This window comes from Oryx dammah, unplaced genomic scaffold (assembly GCF_014754425.2).
Source record: "Oryx dammah isolate SB20612 unplaced genomic scaffold, SCBI_Odam_1.1 HiC_scaffold_16, whole genome shotgun sequence".
Taxonomy (NCBI): Eukaryota; Metazoa; Chordata; class Mammalia; order Artiodactyla; family Bovidae; genus Oryx; species Oryx dammah.
The window spans coordinates 21,675,920-21,697,984 of NW_024070200.1; the positions used below are offsets into that span (position 1 = coordinate 21,675,920).

Consider the following 22,065-nt stretch of genomic DNA (forward strand, 5'->3'; position numbering starts at 1 on the left):
TCACAGTAGAAAAAGACACAGGGAGTAGGAGAAACCTAAATGGAACACAGGTTACAAAATTCACCTAATCCTGATCCCCGGGCTACAGTCCTTGACTCTCTCAAGATGGTAACAAGACAACATTTGGTCAGTTTCTGAAAGCCCCAAGGTTCCTTTATTCCTTAAAAATCTTTCTTCTCTCTCCAGAGCTGCAATTAGGTTTGAGACTAAAAGTTCATAAAAAACAAAAGTCCTTTTTTCCCAGACAAGCAACTTCACATGAAAAGCCATTTTTCAGGATGAACCCTCTCACAAACCTTGGCCCATGCTGGGCCATATCTTCACACTTAAACATTCTCTCAACTCTCACAACTTTATTTCCAACGTAAGTAGTGCTTTACCTTTAAAGATACCCGCTTGGTTATTTTTGAATCACCTATGGGCTGCGCGCCTTCCAGAGGTTTACTTGATTCACTTGCTGACTGAACTTCCGAAGTTTCCTGAGGTTTAAATAATATGCTTTCTGCTTCCGAGGTTCCCCATTCCAATACATCCTCTTGTTCAATCTGGAAAACACTTGATACAGTTTCAGGAAGATTCTCAAGCACATTCTGTTGGGAAACGTAAGTGCACAAGCGTGCTTTTTTTAATTGGTCCTTCCAAAGTTTTAAGTTATGCAATGTTTTCTCTCTGACAACAAACTGATTATGAAAAATACATAATTGAAATTAAGCAGAAATAATAAAATTCCTCTGAAAGACTGAGAAAGAGAAACTCACACTGGACTTAAGAAAAATGTGAAGCTTGGCAAATTATTTTCCTTGGCCCTTGTATCAAAACATATTACTACCTGACACATTCGATCCAACAACTCTAAGGAAATAAGACTCTACTCTCTTACCCTGATTCTTCCCCTACACTCACACAGAATCAAGCCCATTGAAATATCCAACTTCTCCCCAATCTGAGGTTCTTTCATCCTAAACAATGAGATTCCTACTAGCCAAATGCTCTTGTAGAAGCGTGACTTCAGTCTGTCAGAGAAGGGCTCACTCAGAGCCCCAAGAAAACCACACAGACACCCCAGCTCCATGCCAAGCCCTAATGAAAAATTCTTACAAAATATCATTCCTACATCTGTTTTGTGTTTCTTAAAAACGTCTCATTTACTTAATATCTATCTCACTGAGCCTCAAAGAAAGTACCTCTATAGACATATTTTGGGTATAATCCAATTTTAAACCAAGATTATTGGGGATTATGAGCACTGCCTCAGATTAACAGATGATAAGACCAGTTTGATTTACACAGAATCTGAATTTTATAGAATGACTTGAAAACGCAATTGTATCCCTTTTCTCTCTGGCATACTCATTTGATAATAAGTAAGTTCAATTCAGTTCAGTCGCTCAGTCGTGTCTGACTCTTTGCGGCCCTATGGACTTGCAGCAGGCCAGGCCTCCCTGTTCACCACCAACTCCTGGAGTCTGCTCAAACTCATGCCCATTGAGTCGGTGATGCCATCCAACCATCTCATCTTCTGTCGTCCAAATAAGGGGTAAAGATGGTGAATAGTACCAAATACTCTAAGTTTCTTTAGTATGCAAGAAAGGATAGCTAAACAAAGAAATGTACTTTTGTGAAATGTAACTTTAATCTGGAGCTCATGTTTTTACAAAGCTACTCAGTAGTACTGGAGAAAGCTTTGTATCTATATAGGACTTTATTCAAATCCTGGATCTATTAACAGATGTGTAATCTCAGTCAAATTATTTAACCCTTTTTAACCTCATCTTCCTAACTGGTGAAAAGGGTTTAAAAAGTCCTTCCATAAAATGGCAGGATAGATACACAAAGGTAATCTGTCTTATGGGCTTATACTGTCTACCTCCAAACTCATTCATTTTATGTTCCATAACTTTTGGAACTGTTCATCACTCCCTTACTTTTTACTCTTTCTGCTCCTGGCTTTCTCAGCATACATTCCCAGGATCTGGCTGGGAAGATTAAACACATGAAGGTGCCACCCTCCAAAATAGAAAATGGAGAAGAAAAGCTTGAGAGGGCAATGGTCATCCCCCAACTGCAAGTGACCATCTCAGGACTCTGCCTCACCTACCCACAAAGCTATTACTGATCTTATCACTACCCTGTGACCTGCTCTATTGTTGCACATATCATCCTATAGTATATCCATCTAAGTAACCATCATAACTGTCAAAACACAGCAGCATTATCTCATAAAATTTTAATCTTCACCTCAACTCCATGAAGTAGGAACTGTCCGCAACCCCATTTTATGGATGAAGAGATGGGCATAATGAAGTTAAGTAACCTGCCCAAGGCCATATTGAGAGTAAGTCTAAAGGATAGGTAGAATGAATAGATAGAGTTCTGTTCTCTGACCCAGAGTAGGAACCCCAAAAATGTGTTAGGAATTAAAGGTACCATAGAGGAGCGCTCTTTTTTTTTTCTAACCATGGCTAGGTATCAACTTAAAAGGTAAAGAAGTGATAAACTTAATAAAAACTAAACAAAAGATAAACTTAAAAGATCTAAACAAGTGGTAAGCTTCCTCTTAAAAAACCAGTGGCCAGGAGAGGTCCAGAGATTGCTTATAAATATCAAAGCTGAGGGTATGGTTCCTACAGAATTACAAAACAATTGATATTTTTGTTTAAACCTTTCTTTTAACAATCAAGATGATGTATAAGCTAGATATCTGAAACTAGCCTTTTTCACAGCTTCCTTCAAAATGGAATAATATTTTCTCTTACTTTATATGAATATTCAGTGAATGGTAATATGTCAAGTTTATTCTATGAGTGAATATTTTTAATTTTCTGAACCTAAGTGATCTTGCAGTTTCAGTTTACTATACCTGTTACAAGCTTACAGGTCTGATATCTACCTGTAAATGGTGTCACCCAGAGGCAGCTACCCTAAATGTCAGTTTTAAGCCCATAGCATATGTGGTAAGGCTTCAGAATTGATTTATCCACCTACTAGTGCCACACATGCTGGGTATTGAGACACATGATCAGACTACAAAGGGGAAAAGTGCATGATCTCAACCCAGAAGCATCTCAAACTCTAGTAGTCAACCTCTTGCAGTAACTCTAATGTTATAAGATCCATGACTTTTGTGAAAAGATTCAGTACATTTTCTAAACATATTATCCTAAAAATAACTATGATCTGAATTTTTATGTATGCAGAATCATATTTTCAGGAACTAAAGGAGCTTGTTATCTAATGATATCATTTTATGACTCCTTTATAAAAGACTGATCATCATGCCATTGTTTATTTCATGTGAATATGGGTTTCTATACACAGGAAGACATTTCCCATTCACAGGGAATATGTTCCAGATTCCTTTGAGTCCCATAAGTATTTTGCCAGTGATGGATGAAAAGAAAGTTCTATTTCTGAAACAAACTTCTATCACCAAGTGTCCGTATTTCTCTACAAAATGCTCCCCTTGTCAGTGCTTTTCACAGTTCTTCCACCTAAATAAAGAATAAGGGGATGCTTTCTTAAAAACTAAAAACTTTTAATTTCTCCAACTACTTTCTAGATATAAATGTGTTCAGAGCAGAAGAACTGTTAAAAATCTTTTCTTTCTGAAGAGTTTTGAGCCTTAGCAGAGAACATCTATGATAGGCAAAAATGGTGAGTCAAAATAGCCAAGACTCTCCATACGGTATTAGATTAGATGTGTTTATGGTTAAACACGCCTCTAAAATAAATTAGAGATTTTTTTTTTAACTCTCTAGATAAAACATTAAAGCAACAGAAGCAGACTCAGACTGTTACTTTAAAATAGGTGAGGAGGATTTTTATTAAACACATTACCATTTGAGTTTCCTTAATACTTATCTGTGGTCCTTGCTCTGCTTGCATTTGAGGTGATTGCTGCCAGCACATTTTTCCCATTAAAGAAATATCCTTGAAGGAGGAAAAGAAAACAATTAAAATAATGTCAATTTTTAAAATTTATTTATTTTTAATTGAAGGATAATTGCTTTACAGAATTTTGTTGTTTTCTGTCAAACCTCAACATGAATCAACCATAGGTATACCTATAGGTATAGCCCCTCCCTTTTGAACCTCCCTCCCATCTCCCTCCCCATCTCACCCACCCCTCTAGGTTGATACAGAGCCCTTGTTTGAGTTTCCTGAGACATACAGCAAATTCCCATTGGCTATCTATTTTACATTTGGCAATGTAAGTTAATAATGTTAATTTTAAAGATCACTGAGGCATATTATTCAATGCAATTAAATGTGATCAGTATAATGCAGTAAATGAGAAGACAAAACCAAAGACACAGTAAAAATATTTTGTCTATCATTTCAATTTAATACTTTTTAAATTACTGACCTCTATAGATATATCATGAGGCTTAATAAAACAATTAGGTAATATTAAATCAGATAATATAAATCACTGCTCTTAAATGGCTGCACAAGAAATTTAAAATCAAAAGTAAAGTTTAACCTAACCAAGAACAAGAAGGAATATAAATATACTTTAAATGTTAATGGATAAAACTGCTAGGGTCATTTTCATCATTACTAATGCTAACTGCTATGATATACCCTCAATTCAGCTGAAGTGGTAAGAAACAGCACACCACAATGTCTAACAATGAACAGGAATGAAGAGACCCAGCTTCTGCCCAAATTTGCCCAAGGCAAGTTATCTTGTTTCCCGTTACCTCAGTTTTATCATCCTTAAAATGGACGTTCAAGACTTTTTAAGGCCCCTTTCTCCTCTGGACTTTTAGTAATGTCAGTAGCAAAATATGAACATTCTTTGTACTTTCAAATGCTGCTTGTCTACCTTTCCTTTGCTTCATTAGAAAGAGGCAACTGAGGTTACTGGCTTATACGTCTGTCCTCTTGTCATAAATAACTATAAAACTGGACAAAATATAAGGACAACTCTTTTAGGGTTGGACAACAGGAAATGCAAGACTATAATGGCTAAGAGAATGGAAACAAAAAACGTTATGAGCTAAATCACCCCACATTTCTGCCTCACACAATTTTCAGACCACAACATAAGGAGAGAGAAATCACACAGAGCCCAGGAACCTCACTGATTTGCAGAGACAGAAATTAGAGAAGGAAGACAAAGAGGGTAGAATTCATAGACACAGTATGGGGAGAAGGGAGCTGCACAGATAAACAGCTCCAGAAATCTGCAACAGAATCCTTGAGTCTTTGGCTGAATATCAATCTGCTCAGTAAAATAGTGAAACCCATGAGGCCAAACAGAGAAAAACTGCCAGGGGGAAAAAGCAATTGCCAAAAAGATGACGTCATAATTCCCAGATTTCACACAGTGCTCGCTCAGTCGTGTCCAACTCTTTGCAACCCCATGGACTAGCCTGCCAGGCTCCTCTGTCCATGGGATTTTACAGGCAAGAATACTGGAGTGGGTTGCCATTTCCTTCTCCAGGGGATCTCCCCAACTCAGGGATCGAACCCAGATCTCCCACACTGCAGGCAGACTCTCTACTGTCTGAATCACCAGGGAAAGATAGCGCTAAGCTGTGTCCAACTCTTGCAATCCCATGAACTGCAGCCTACCAGGCTCCTCTGTCCATGGGATTCTCCAGGCAAGAATACTGGAGTGGGTTGCTTCCAGACAATGCTAGGAATCATCAGATCTCCCATTAGACATTCTGAATATATGGTACATTCATTACAAACCTCACCCCGGTGGCTCAGAGGTTAAAGCGTCTGCCTGGAATGTGGGAGACTAGTCCATGAGGTCGCAAAGAGTTGGACATGACTGAGCGACTTCACTCACTCATTACAAACCTCAGATGGATCATATATTAGCCCTAGAATAAAAACTTCTTTGGACATTAAAAAAAATCTTAAAATAAATACTTTAAAAGATCAAGCTGATCTTCAAGTAGCTTAACTGCCTAACAGAACAAACTCCAGATCTTTTTAAAGGAAAACAACAAAATCCAGTACTCAACAATGGAAAATTCACCGTGTTCAACACCTCATCAAAAGTTACTACTCATATGAAGAAGCATGAGTATGTAACACATAACCAGAAGAAAAATCAACAGAAAAAGACCCAGAAATGACAGAGACATTGAAATTAAGAGGTGAGAATCTTGAAACTTCTAATATAAATATTATAAATTTTCAAAGATATAAATAAATATAGTGAGGAGCAAATGTAGGCTAAAGACAGAATCAAATGGAATGACTAGATAAAATGTCCACTACCTGAGACAAAATTTTCACTGACTGGTATGAAAACCAGAGAAAATATTGCAGAAGAAAACATCAGCTAACCTGAAGACACAGCAAAAGAAGTCACACAAAATAAATCACTGAGAGAAATAAAAACCAAAACAAAATTAACAAAACACTCACACTAACATATATTTAATTAGAGTCACAGAAAGCAGAGTATGAAGAGAGCAGAAAATATTTGTACAAAAAATGGCCAGATTTTTAAGCCCGCAGTACAAAAAGCTCCATCAACTGTAAGCAAAAATATACAACAAACACATTATCATCAAAATTTTTTTAAAAAGTAATAAACAAAAAAAATCTTAGAAGCATCCAGAGATACATCAATTACAAAGACACAAAGAATTATGGCAACTAATTCCCAGGAGGCTCAGTGGTAAAGAGTCCACCTGCCAATGCAGGAGATGCAAGAGATAGTGATTCAATCCCTGAATCAGGTAGATTCCCTGGAGGAGGGTATGGCAACCCACTCCGGTGCTCTTGCCTGGAAAATTCCATGAACAAAGGAGCCTGGTGGGCTACAGTCCAGGGGGTTGCAAAGAATCAAACACAACTGCATATACAGGCAGATAGACAGAATTACCACAAAGTAACACTGCAGGCTTCTCGTCAGAACAATATAAGACAGAAGACAAGGAAGCAACATATTTAGAGCACTGGTACTGAAAGAAAACAACCATCACACAGAATTCCATATCCAGCAAAAATATCTTCTAAAACTGAAGGTGGAATACTTTTGTAGCAATTAAAGGTGAAAAGTTTGATTGCCATCAAAGCTGCATTACAAGAAATGTTAAAGGAAATTCTTCAAGCAGAAGGGGCAAAACTTGAATGCATATAGTGAAAATAAATGATAAAATGATTTTAAAAGTGGGAGAAGGCAATGGCACCCCATTCCAGTACTCTTGCCTGGAAAATCTATGGACGGAGGAGCCTGGTAGGCTGCAGTCCATGGGGTCACTAAGAGTCGGACACGACTGAACGACTTCACTTGCACTTTTCACTTGCGCGCATTGGAGAAGGAAATGGCAACCACTCCAGTGTTCTTGCCTGGAGAATCCCAGGGATGGGGGAGCCTGGTGGGCTGCCGTCTATGGGGTCACACAGAGTCGGACACAACTGAAGCAACTTAGCAAATAAAAAATATACCTTCCCATTTTGAGGTTTTTAAAATATAATAGACTATTTAAAAATGATACATTTTGAGACTTATAACATACACAGAAGTGAAGTAAGCACTAATGAGATAACAATAGGAGAAGGGGAAAGGAAGTATACTTCTCTCTGTTTCTTATACTATACACTATTTAGTGGAATAAGCCAGATATACTTATTGTAAATCCCATGCTGCTGCTGCTGCTAAGTCACTTCAGTCATGTCCGACTCTGTGCAACCCCATAGGTGGCAGCCAACCAGGCTCCTCCATCCCTGGGATTCTCCAGGCAAGAATAGTGGAGTGGATTGCCATTTCCTTCTCCAATGCATGCATGCATGCTAAGTCGCTTCAGTCGTGTCCGATTCTGTGTGACTCCATGGACAGCAGCCCACCAGGCTCCTCCGTCCACAGGACTCTCCAGGCAAGAACACCAGAGTGGGTTGCCATTTCCTGCTCTGGTAAATCCCATAGCATCCACTAAAACAATAAAACAAAAAGGTAAGTAAGCTAACAGTATGAAATAGCATGAAAGGCTTTAAAAAAAAAAAGAAGGCAGGTAAAGCAGAAAAGAGGGGCAAACAACAAATGCAAAAAATAGAAACCAAAGAGCAAGATATAAATATCTTTATAATTTATATATATAAAGTTTTTAAAACATATAATTTATATATATAATGTATATAAGATATAAATATCAATAATGACCGTTTGGTGGCTCAATGCCAAAAAATCCACCTGCAATGCAGCAGACATGGGTTTGATCCCTGGATCAGGAAGATCCGCTGGAGAAGGAAATGGCAACCCATTCCAGTATTCTTGCCTGGAGAATCCATGGACACAGTAGCCTGGTGGGCTACAGTCCATAGGGTCGCAAAGAGGTGGACACAATTTAGTGACTAACACTTTCACTTTCATTTCAATAATTGCATGTAAATGGTGCTAAATAGTCCAATTAAAAGACAAAGACTGTCACATTGCAGAAAAAACAAGATCCTACTATATGACCGCTATGGGAAACCTACTTTAAGTATAAAGACACAGGTAGGTTAAAGGCAAAAGAATGAAGGAAAATAAAACATGAAAATACTAAGATAAAACAGAACTGATTCTATTAACATCAGACAAGGTAGACTTCAAAACAAGAAGGATTAGAAAAACAGGATCACTGCACCATAAAAAAAGACAATCAAATCCCTCAGAAAACATAACAGTATGCACTGATTACAAAGTTTCAAAGGGCATAAAGTGAAAACAGAAATAATTAAAAACAGAAATTAAAAAAACGCACTATTGCAGTTAGAAATTTCAAACAAAGACTATGTGGCTCCAGAGACTACTTTTTTTTTAATTTAATAACTAAACAACCAACTTGAAATATGAACAACTACAAAAAATTCTTTACAACCTTTTAAGCTTATAAAGACATCATTAAAATATAAAAACATGACGGCAACAAACATCAAATTCAGGATACCATTCACATCTGAGGTGGAATAGAATTACTGGAAAGGGGCACAAAAGGAGGCGATACTTTACTTGAAATTTTCTATTTATTTAAACAATCTGAAGTAAATGCAGTAAAAATAAATAAATTTTGAAAAATCTGAGTGTTGAGTATTTATTCTACAATTAAAATATTTCCTGATTAAAAAAAAGAAATCTCTCAACATATTTAATGTAGGTAGCATAAAACTGTCAAAGATGGATAAAAACATCTTACTAAAGGAACCTACAGCTTGTATCACTTGTAAACATAAATGCAAAAATCCCAATTAAAATACTTGCAAATCAAACTAATCAGCATATTTAGAAACAAGGCATCTTGTAACAAGGCATCATAGTAACACTATTCACAATCACCAAAAAGTAGAAATAAGCTGAATGTCTATAAATAGAATGGAATACTATTCAGCCAAAAAAAGAAGCGACATATTAACATATGTCACAACATAAATGAACCTCAAAACTATTATGGCAATTGAAAGACACCAGACACAAAAGGTCATATATTTCATGATTCCATTTATATGAAACATTCAGAAAAGGTAAGTCCACTGAGACAGAAAACCAACTTGTGGCTGCCAGGGGCTGGAGGGAGGGCAATTGATGGGGAGTGACTGCTTAATGTATGTGGTGTATATCCTTTGGGGATAATGAAATCATTTTGGAACCAGATGTGGGTGATAGTTACTCAACATGGGAAATGTACTAGATGCCACTCAACTGTACGCTTCAAGATGGTTTATTTTACGTTAATTTCACCTCAATGTAAAAAAAAAAGGGATTGGGTTTGATGAGCACCTGAAAATATTCCCTGCTTCTTTGACACTTCCTAATATAGCAATAAAATTTATACCTGATAATTCTAAGGTACTGTCCAATGATAAAAGAACTTCTTTTGTCTGTATTGTAGTAAATTCATAGAAATAAAAATCACATTTGACATTTTTTAAGACATGTAATATAAAAATAATGATTTATTAATATCAATTTTGTTAGTGTTAGTTCTAAATTTCAGTAACATAAACTGATGTGGAGGTAACAGATAAGAGTTACTATCATGGTAGTCTCAAGTGACATCCCATGGGATAAGCTGGTTGAGCACACATGCTTTGAAGTCAAAAGTTGCTTCAAGTCTTAACTCAAACACCATATGGCAGACTTGAATGAGTTACTTAATCTCTCCAGGCCTTGGTTTTGTAAAATGGAGATAATAATAATGCATACCTCTTATGTTTATCCTCAGGAATAAATGAAATAATACATGAAAACAAAAAATATCATATATGTAATAATACCTACTACTGTTAACATTGAAATAAAAAAAAATAAATTCCAGATATGAAATAAACATAAAATTATAAGAAATAATTTAACTGAATTACTGAGCATTGAAGAGGACATGACTATATGACTAGAAACCCTGAAAGAATCTATTGCAAAAGTATTAGAAATCATATTATTTATACATAAAATCAATTCACAAAAACAAATTTAGAAAATGAGAAAAGGAAAAAAAACACAAAAAGCAACAAAAATATAAACTACCAAAACAGTGCCTTAACAAATGTGAGGAAAACTAAAAAACTGAGATATTAAAATTGCCTTGAATCAGAAATTTTGAATGTAGGACTAAAAAGAAAAGCAAAGATAATTTTTTAAAGAAATACGATTAGTGTTTTGCCCAAGTGTTTGTTTGTTGCTCAGTCGCATCCGACTCTTGGTGACCCCATGGACTGTACCCTGCCAGGCTCCTCTGTCCGTGGGATTTTTCAAGCAAGAATCCTGGAGTGGGTTGCCATTTCCTTCTCCAGGGAATCTCCCCCACCCAGGGATCAAACTTGGGTTTCCAGCACTGCAGGTGGATTCTTCACCAACTGAGCCATCAGGGAAGCCCCTTTTACCTAAGAGGAGTATTAATTCCATTTTGTCTCTCCAACTGAGTCAGAAACTATAACAACTAGCATTGTTCTTCATTTTACACAAGGTCTGGCACAGTGTTGAACAAATGTTTCAAAACTTGAGAACTTATAAAGCTGTGAGCAGTCCAGTTTCACAATACTAGACACATTTTTCGTATGTTTCTCAGAGCAGTTTCTACCTGTGGTGTCAAACTTAGAACCCAAAACGTCAGAGCTGGAAGGAACCTGAAAGATGAATAAAGTCTGAAGGAAGCCACATGTCACAGACACTGAAACCAGAGCTCTGCGCCCCAAAGTGCGCTGGGTAGTATTCAAAACAGAGACGGTGGTCTTTTTCCCTAACCTGCTTCCAGCAGAGGAATCAGCAACAGAAGCAGTAGTGTTCCGCTGGCCTGTTAAGCAGGCCCAGTAGTTTTTCAGTCATCTTTAAAAAGTGATGGGAAGAGCAGCTCGCTCCTACCCTTCCTCACGTAATCCAGCTGTCCCCAAACGACGCTGCCCGCCAAGATACAGGCTGAGAGTATGTTTCTCCCACATACCCATTTATGGTTTCATCAGCACTTATTCAAGGTGTACTGCCTTTAAATAACTTACTATGAAGTTCAAGTTTCAGAAAGAAGGAAAGAAAAGACATTTTTATGGCCCTAAGCAAATACCTGTCCACACAGGTTATTTTCTTGAGAAACTGCTTTGATTTGCATTGACTTTCTCTTGCTTCCCGCAAGCAAAACCCTGCTGCCATTGGCCTGCAGAATCCTGCTCACAGGCACAAGAATGTGCCAGAGCTGCTTTGCACTCGTTCTTAACCACATTTGACTTTGTTGGTTTTTTTTTTTTTAATTAAACAGTTTATGGGATTGTTCTGGATGGCTGACCCCTGTATTCAGTAAACTGTCACTTCTAAAAAGCATGATTGAAAAAAAAAAAGAACCTGAATGGCAGCCACGTAAGTATAAATATCAAAAACATTTGTAGTACCATATGCAAATCTTATTACAAACAGACTCTGATATCCCATGTCCAAGGTGGTCCCCAGTGATTTCCATCTGCTGGTAATCATGCCCTTGAGTAGTCTTCCTCCTCAGTGAATATGGCAGACTTGAATCACTGATAAGCTACAGTGGAAATGACAGTATGTGGCTATGTCATAAAAGATACTGCAAGTCCAACCTTGTTCCCTCTTAGAGTACTTGCTCTAGGGGAAGCCAGATGCCATGTCGCGAGGACACTCAAGCAGTGTCCTATGGTGAGGTCCACACGGTAAGGAACTGAGGTCTCCTGCCAACAGCCTGCACCAAACTGCCAGTCTTGTGTCTGAGGCATCCCGGAACCAGATCCTTTAGTCCCCAACAATCAAGTCTTCAAATGGCAGCCCCCAACAAGGTCTCGGGGCTTCCCAGGTGGCACGAGTGGTAAAGAACATGCCTGCCACCGCAGGAGACATAAGAGATGCAGGTTCAATCCCTGGGTTGGGAAGATCCCCTGCAGAAGGGCATGGCAACCCACTCCAGTATTCTTGCCTGGAGAATCCCATGGACAGAGAAGCCTGGAGGGTTACAGTCCATAGGGTCGCAAAGAATCGGACACGACTAAAGTGACTTAGCGCACACGCGCACACACACAGAGTAAGATCTTGACCACAATCCCATGACCTTGAGTCACAGTCATCTAGCTAAGCTGCTCCTGACCCACAGAAGCTATGTGAAACAATGCATATTCATTGTTTTAAACTAAGTTTTGAGGTGATTTGTTACAAAGAAATAACTTTAAAAGGCACTAACGGTTAAATTCTAACTCTTCAGATATTTCAAGGCAGTTCGTAGAGAACCCAAGACTTCAGGAGCTCAAAGCAATTACCATTCCTACTTAGGTAATAATATGTTTTCTTTCCTATTATCTATAATTACATAATTTTTCTTAGCTCTTTTAAAAGATATATATTGCTTAAGAAAGTCCAATAAAAAGGTAAGTATTTTGTGCTAGATCTTTACAAAAAGTATGTGCATTAGCAATATATACTGGGTGATAACTTAATACGCCTTTCTTTGTCCCACATAATTATCCTGTACATCATGAAATATTATCATCTGACATTTCATTACCTATGTCAGCAACTTTAAAAGACACATGCTAAGCACCATTGCTATAGTATTTGAAAACTACACAGTTACAGAGAATTAGAGTGCTTACTTGAAGCAGGATATACCAAGAACATGGTTCTTTGTCCTATTACTAGGCAAAGCCAAGGAAGGAAATTCTGTAAGTCCCCTAAGAAACATAAATCTATAAGTAATATCCAAACTGTTTTTATTTTAGGCAATGTATACATCTTTAGTTCAGATGAAGAATGACTAATATCATCCATAAAGGAGAATCAATAATCCAACTTCTGTTATATATTCCCCATACCAAATTCAAACTCCTCCAAACTTTTCTCACGTGGATCTAGGAGTGGAAATGATTCAGCAGAGTCCATAAGTATATTCTTAAAGCCTTCTAATATCACATACGATTTAATAACATAAATTCTTCAATAATAAAATTCAGGTCTCCTAGTGTAAGTGTATTTTTATTTACAACATTTGACAAATATGTATTTATAGTTAACTCTTAAGTCTGAGGAACTATGTGATGTAAGGGATAAAAAGACAAAATATAAATAATCTTGCCTCCGGGTCATTTAGCATTCATTTGATCCATCCTACTAAAAACAGAAAGACAAGGAAGACTTGATTCCAATCACTTAGGTATTCACAGCCTAGACAGACAAATGTATTGGTATCTATGTAAATAACAATAATACATGCCATAAGAGAGGTAGAAAGTAAACTTGTACCATGGAGTTAGGGCAAGGAGGGGACAGATGAAATCTTTTTAGAATAGAAGGCACTGTTTCCTTAAAATAGGCATGAGAGAAAGGTAGGATCTAAATGTGTCTGGGGAATACAAAGGGCATTTAGTGTGGACAAATACTCTTTGGGCAGATTCTTAGGTCCTTTCTCTTCCCCAAGGGGCAGGCACACACATGCCACTTAGTCAAGATAAGCAGGGTGAGAATAGAGACCACATTCACACTGGCTCCTTCACTCCCTACACCCCCATGGCTATTTTCAAGGGATGGGGACAAGTCTTTGGGCTGTGTGCTCACCTGACTCTCTAAAATGGCTTTCCTGATGGCCAGATTTCAATTCAAAAGCGAAATCATTCTATTCATCTGGTTTATATGCAGTTGTTAGAACTTGTACCACATTATCTACATTCTTACTTTCCCTCCTCCCACTTTGCGAATTTTAGGAGCAAGGAAGTTCATCTGTCGGGGAACGCAAGGAGCCTACTCAAGTCATCAAATGATTCCATCAACATTCTCAGTCAGAAGCATCAAAAACAGGCTCTTGTCATATAAGAGGCACTGGAAGACGGGCAAGACTCACAGAATCAGCAGGAGAAGGACCAGAGAAGTCACAGGATCAAGAAGCAAGAAATATCATAATAGTGTTTCAGCAAGAATAGACTTGCCAGGCTTCCTCATGACACAATGGCTCAGAATGAACCTTTACCACCTGTGCCACTACTTGGCACAAGTGATGACGGGCCAATTCCAAGCCCAGAGCTCAGGAGGTCCTGCATTTCACTGTCTTGAGCTTCTGCTGTCACTGTGAGAAAGGCATGCCTGGTCAAACCAATGGGTTTGAGGTGAAAACATGTATGGATGTGCCTGCTCTACACGTTAGTCCCAAAAGGGAAACACAGGGGCAGAGCTGCTCCAGTTAAAGCCTCCCATTGACCCACTGATACATGAACAATTGGACTCGCAGACCCATATGCAAGTTCAGTTCAGATCAAATAACTCTAGCCAAGAGATGTGAGAGCTATAATAATACTGTCATAAGCCACTAGATTCAGAGAGCTGCTGTTACACAGCATTAGCTGACTGATATATCTGGTGACTGACATTAGATTGCAAGAGAAAAGTATGAGGCTAGTAAGGTTAAATCATGAAGCACCCTCTAGGTTATCTACATTTTGGAGTTGGACTCTATCCTGTGATCAGTAGGAATCCAGCCAAATTTTTGTGAGAAATAACACAATAACAAGTACCTGGTAAATAAACTTCAGTGAGGGTAAGAACTGGCAGTTGGTCCTGAAGATGTTGAAAGGATTCACGTGAAAGCTGATGAGGGCCTAACTTAAGATACAGTCAGTGGAAATAAGAAGATTTAAAAGAATATTCTCTTTAAATTCTCATTCTTGGGACTCTCCTGGTGGTCCAGTGGTTAAGAATCTGTCTTCCAATGCAGGAGATGCAGATGCAATCCCTGGTTGGGAAACTAAGATCCCACACGCTGCAAGGTAACTAAACCCAACTAGAGAGGCCACGTGCTACAACTACGGAGCCCACACACTCCATAGTCCATGCTCTGCAACAAGAGAAACCCAAGGGCTGCAACCAGAGAAGCCCCCGAGTGCCCCAGCTAGAGAGGGCCAGTGTGCCACAATGAAGACTCAACAACAAATTCTGAAAAAATAAAAATTCTCATTCTCCATTCCTTAAGGATATCTTCACAGATCAAAGGAAAATATTAATAAAAAATAACCCTCAAGTTTTTGAAATATAGGGAGGCTACCTTGAGTCTAAATGGAATTCAGATATGTTTGGACATGCCTGGCAAAGTCTTACGAACAAACTTCCCAAAATCTCATCTGCATGAATATGGAGTCACTTGTGGGAAAAAATTTAAAAACCCAGAGAATGAAAAAGCTAAGGCATGATCAGCAGAATCCCACAAGAAAGCCTTTGTCTTCTGAGAGGAGTGACACGTCTGTCTCTCAAATCTTTCTCCTGGTTCAATCCAACAGAACTCATGTCTGATTCATAGTAGGTAGGTATATGATTGGGGAGAATGGGTGTTATAAGTAAAGAGTAAAAGAATTATTAACTTAACACATCTAAGGGAAGAAAAAGAGTCCTTCTCCCCAACCTAATCCCCCTGCTCTAACCAAGGGTAACATGTCTGGTGGACTCAGCAGATACAGTGCCCAGGGCCTGTGATATTTTGAAGACCTACAAAAATGTTTTTATTTTCATTTCTTTTACAATCAGATGAAAATGATACTTATAAGGATGGACATGAAATAATGAATCCAGCCTGAATTCTATTTCTTTTTTATACCAACATAGGCAAATAATCTTCAAATATTTTTTACAATACAAGGAACTCCAAAGGCAAAAGTGCCTTGGGCGCACAAAAGTCACAAATGCAGTCCTGGGGCCAGCACAGTATAACTTGAGAGCTCTGAGAGCCCTGAGCTGCGGTGAATGTCACCAGGATAGTAGCTGGGTAATGCCCACCTCCACCTCCCCCTTAGAGGATATGAGCAGAAAATGACAAGGCTGGAGGCAGAGGGGGGCTTTAGCAGATCGAGATCAAACGAGTTTGGGGTTATCTTTCTTTATTTCCCCTCCCTCCCCTCCTAAGGGAACCTCTACCCAGATAAGGCATCCCACAGGCCATATGACAAGCCAGCAACTGCCTGAGAGGAGCAGGAAAACTGCTAGGCGTGGTGACAGGCACTGGAGCATTTAGGCATGTAGAAATGAACTTTAAACCAACTTTCAGCTTTTTACAAAGCAGGATCTTGGGCTTCCCTGGTAGCTCAGTGGTAAAGAATCCTTCTGCCACTGCAGGAGACATGGGTTCAATCCCTGACCCGGGAAGATCCCACGTGCCAAAGCCTGCGCCCATTAACAAAGACCCAGCAGGCCAAATATTTAAAAAAGAAAAAAAAAAAGGCAGGATCTTTTTTTTGTCAAATTCATGCTTGAAGGTCCAGCAAACCAGTAGATCAAAAGGGAATGCCAGGGGCTTCCCTGGTGGCTCAGTGGTAGAGAATCCACCTAGCAATACAGGAGACAGGAGTCTGATCCCTGGTCTGGGAAGATTCTACATGCCATAGGGCAACTAGCCCGTGCGCCACAACTATTGAGCCTGTGCTCAAGCAGCTCCTGCTCACTTGCAACTAGAGAAAGCCTATGCTAAGCAACAAAGACCCAGTGTAGCCAAAAATAAATAAAGTAAACAAAAAAAAGAAAAGGAATGTTGCACTTGGGTAAGGACTGATGGAGAGTGCTGGGAGGCCAATGCCCTCTCCACTCATTCCTCCCGCCCACCTCCATATGATCCCAGGACTCTCTGGTATGCTAGAAATCACTGCTCTTGGTTAAGCAGAAATACAATATAGATGGGCTAATCAGAAAACATATTTAAATTTATAACTTGTTTCATTTGTAAACTGCTTTGTAATTACATATTTATTTGGCTCCAACAGATTTAACTATATATGTTTGGAGTAGAAGGAGAAAAAGAATCATCTATTTAAATCAAGGCTCTTTTATGTGCTTAAGATGACAAGCTTGACTTGGCTGCTGCCTCAGTTCCCGATGCAGCCTCAGAGTATGAACATCTCACCTAAAGAGTGTGATTTCAGTTTCAAGCAGATGTATAGCCCCAAAACATTAACCAGCCATGTCATCTTAGGCTCAGCCTAGCTCCCCTGGGCTCACCTGGAGACTGGGTAGCTGTCTTGCGGTGTGTGCTGTGTGCTTAGCCGTTCAGTTGTGTCTGACTCGTTTTGACTCCATGGACTCCAGCTCACCAGGATCCTCTGTCTATGGAATTCTCTGGGCAAGAATACTGGGGTGGGCTGCCATTTCCTTCTCCAGGGGATCTTCCCGACCCAGGATCAAGCCTGCGCCTCTTTCTCCTCCTGCATTTGCAGGGAGATTTTTTTTTACCACTGCACCACCTGGGAAGCCTGTGTAGCTGTTTTATCTGGCCTCTTGTCCTTTAAGATGCTCAGGGGTAGTTAAGAGTGTTCATCATTTTCAATTTAAGTGCTGATTTGGGACCCTGACTCCTCACAGAATAAATCTCTGCATTAAATTTCATAAGGGAAATTCTGTGACTTTTCAAACAGTCAATGGTAGAACAAATGACACTTTTTTCAAAAGTTTATCTATATTAATATCATGAATATCACGTCTAAAGCAACTAGCATAACAAAGCAAAAAGGTTTCAACTTGATAACATGAATAAGAGAACTGCTGATTAAGAGTAACCCTTGATTAACCAACTTCTAAGTCTTGGTAATTAATCATCATATAATTTATATTTCAAAGAAAAATAAACTCTATGTCACCCAATGATTATAGCTTTGTAAGACCAAGATCCAAATTTTAGAGTGGAAGCATGGATGTATTCTCAAAAATGTCATGAGTTTCCATAATCATTTACCTTCATATACATTTCTAAAGTGAAGGCAAAAGAAAGACTTTTTCAGACATCTTATTTATCCAGGGCTTTTCTAAAAACAGAAAGCCAAGACTAGTAAAACCAAGAATACCTCCAACTGCAAGCCTCACCAACTCACACTTTTAAGTAACAATGGCCAAGGTCCCCTCCATCTCTCTTTTGTTCAAAAGAGGAAAACTTGATCACATAAAATGACAGTCTTTCATAATATAATATAAATCAAGACTTGGCAAAAGATGGCCTACCAAATCTGGCCAGTCACCTGTTTTTGTTTGGTCCATGAGCTAAGAATGGTTTTTACATTTTTTAATGATTTTTAAAAAGCAAAAGAAAAATAACATTTTGTGATATGTAAAAAATCCTGTGCAATTCAAATTTCAATGTCCATTAAAAAATTTTAATTTCATTGATATTTTTGGAAATTCATTTTCTCTTATTATATAAGTACCTACACATTGTTCTTGATTTCACCTTTTGGCCCACAAAGCTTAAACTATTTACTATCTACTATTTACTTTACAGAGAAGTTTGGTGACCCCTGATGTAAATGACTGATAAGTAACAAGAAATCACCACTTTGTGGGGGAAAATGTATTTCTAAAGAGGACCAAAGGAATGAATTTTCCACTCTGGAATTCCTGACAAAACAAATACTTTTAAGAGTTGGTATATATCAACAAAAGAAATCAAACTTATCTCCCTATGTAGAGTTACATGGCTTGAACTGATGTTATCACCTCACTACATACCATATTGTCTGTAAAACAAGATAAATTTGTATCTCCTCTCAAAATTACTTTCACTGGGAGTTTAAGTTAAAGAATTTAAAGAACCACTCTACTTTGACCTTCTGCTTTAAACTTTATTAATCAAAATAGTATTTTATAAAATTGATACCTGTGAAAAAAATCTACATAATGATAAGCAATGTATGAAGTAAATTTCAATTCATGAAGCACACCAATACAGGTATGCCTTGTTTTATTGTGCTTTGCTTTATTGTACTTTGTAGATAATGTGTTTTTTTACAAACTGAAGGTTTGTGACAACCCCGCATCCAGCAAGTCTATTGGTGTCATTTTTCCAACAGCATTGGCTTACTTGGTGTCTCTGTGTCATATTTTGGTAATTCTTGCAATAGTTCCATCTTTTTTCATTATTATATTTGTTACGGGTGATCTGTGAAATGGGATCTCTGATGTTACTATTGCAAAAAGATTACAGCTCCCTGAAGCCTCAGATGATTTTTAGCATTAAGGTATTTTTTAATTAAGGTATGTACATTTTTCAGACATAATGCCACTGCACACTTAATGGACTCCATTATGGTGTAAACATAACTTTTATACACAATGGGAAACTCAAAAATTCGTGTGACTCACTTTATTGCAATGGTCTGGAATGAACCCACAATATCACTGAGGTATGACTGTAAATGTGTTATTTTTCTTTATAGATTGTTTCAAATCATTCATACTGGTATAGTGTCCCAAATACACTGGGTCCTTTCTTGGCTTAGTACCCCTACTTACATTTGTCCCGCTGTCAGGAATTTTCTTTCTGAATACACTGTTTCAGGGATTCTCTCCAGGTGGCATAGGCAGATAAATAAGGCGTTCAGGAGGTTTGGGGGAGGAGGAGGGTTTTTTTGTTTTGTTTTTTGTTTTTCTTCTTTTTTTAATTGGAAAGTTTCCAAGCCTTCTAAACCTTTTGAAAATGATTTTTTATTGAAGTGTCTGTCCTCCTTGAATGCTCACTCAGAATTCATTGCTCACACAACACATTACTTGAACTTCTATTTTGTATTTATGCCATTCTATCTGATTAGAATGTGACTTTAGAATCATCCATCTCTAGTTCTTTACAGATTTCAAGAACTTCATTGTGTGGGACTTCCCTGGTGGTTCAGTGGCTAAGACTCCATGCTCCCAAAGCATGGGGCCTAGATTCAATTCCTGGTCAGGAAACTAGACCCCACATGCCACAACTAAGAATTCTCATGCCACAGCTAAAGATCATGCATGCAGCAACAAAGATTCAAGATTCTTCCTGCTGCAACTAAGACCCAACAAAGCCAAATAAACAAATATTTTTTAAAAAAGGAGAAGCAGCTAGTTGTTTCCAGAATGGCAATGTACAAATGCCAGAAAGGAGGAAACATCTTTGACATTTCTCCTCTCCCTCAACTCCAAAATCCAGCTCAATACCAAATCCTTAAGTTGCTGCCTAAATATTTCTGGAATTTCCACACTGGCCTCTTAGCTGTTATAACCTACAACCAACTTAACCACCACCTACCAAAGCTATTTCATTTTCCCACTAGACAGGGTAATCTTCTTAAATCAAACTCATCCATGTTCACACATTAGCATCCTTGACTTCATCTACCCACAATCACAGCACCCACATCTACGGATCATAGCACCATGTGGCTTGCAAAATTGTGTGGGAATTTGAAGCCTGTCCCTTCCACGAGATCATAAGGGAATGATGTGTATATAGTACTCACTCAAAGACATTTCATGACTGAATTAATGCTGGGCAACACCTCATTCTTTGCATTCTCGATGCTGCCAACTACTTTAAAGGAGTCCATTTTGGAAGTTCCACACTTAATTCCGTAATTTTTGGAATATCTTTTCGAACTACATTCAGAGACACTTTGCCTTCTACAAAAGAAAAAACTATCTTTCTTTTTCATTGCTATACCTGGATTTTTGACGCAAAAAGGCTTTACTCCAAAAGTGTTCACCCATTGTATTTGAAAGACATTGCTTTAAATGACATTTGCTTCTTTCCAAAATATCTAACACACATCCAAAAGCCAGATATTTAACAAGAGATAGGCAAAAGAATATATCACGAAAGCTAAGAATTACTTGGCACTTATGGTGGTCCAAGCATCCGTGAACACTTGACAGACATTATTCAACAAATCCATGTGATAATGACTATTATCATTCCAACTTTACATGTTAAAAGAAAATAACAACAAACTGAAATTAAGAGCCATGGTTAAGACGTTGTGGAAGGGACTTCCCTGGTGATCCAGTTAAGAATCCTCCTGCCAATGCAGGGAACAAGGCTTCAATCTCTAGACTGGAATAACATGCCGCGGAGCCTGCGCTCTAAAGCCCTTGAGTCACAACTACTGAGCCCATGTGCCCCAACGACTGAAGCCTGTGCACGCAGAGCCTGTCTGTGCTCCACGGCAAAAGGAGCCACCACAACGAAGAGTAGCCCCTGCTCACCACAACTAGAGAGAGCCTTCATGCGGCAATAAAGACCCAGAGCAACCAAAAATAAATACATTAATTTTTTAATTAAACAAAAAATTAAGACTTTGCAGGAAAGTCCCTTATGAATACCCACAAATAAAATATTGAGTGATGACAGGTACTGGGTAGTTGTAGGATCAGATTAATGTTTATCTTTACATTTTCTGGGAATCTACAGTCATTTTATTATCTTTTGTTGATACCTATTCAAAGTACTTTGGGCCCCTGCATGATGCTAAGTCATGCTGAATAATGAATAAGACTGGGAGGAGCTGTTAGAAAAATAAAAATCTAGAAAAGGGATATGATATGCCTATATTATAGACACAGCCAAAAATTCAAAGAAAAAGATGGTTACTTCAAATTGACACAAGGGTAGTTCTGAAAAAAAAAAAAAACAGTAATCCTGTTTGGGGGTTCATACTCTAAAAATTCAAGATATCATAATTCATATCAATCACATGGTAGCAAAATAGTAGTATATTAATAGAAATTAAAACACAAGGTTTTATTTTTAAACTGCTGGAAATAGCTTAAAACACAGAAAGTTAAATGGAAACTAGAGGAATTATTTGAGAAACTATGAGAAACTATCCATTTTATACATAAGAGTATTTTTTTCTTCTTTA

The 22,065-nt window shown here is 38.1% G+C and overlaps 1 protein-coding gene across 1 annotated transcript in view; it reads right to left on the bottom strand.

Moving 5' to 3' along the window:
• The window catches only part of TTC6 (tetratricopeptide repeat domain 6), a 205,036-nt gene that overhangs the window by 145,176 nt on the left and 37,795 nt on the right, over nucleotides 1–22,065 (bottom strand). The window contains exons 3-4 of the mRNA XM_040257100.1: nucleotides 3,838–3,930; nucleotides 381–590 (exon numbers count right to left, since the gene is read on the bottom strand). Of these exons, the coding sequence (XP_040113034.1) occupies nucleotides 381–590; nucleotides 3,838–3,930 (303 nt within the window). The remainder of the gene's footprint in view (nucleotides 1–380; nucleotides 591–3,837; nucleotides 3,931–22,065) is intronic.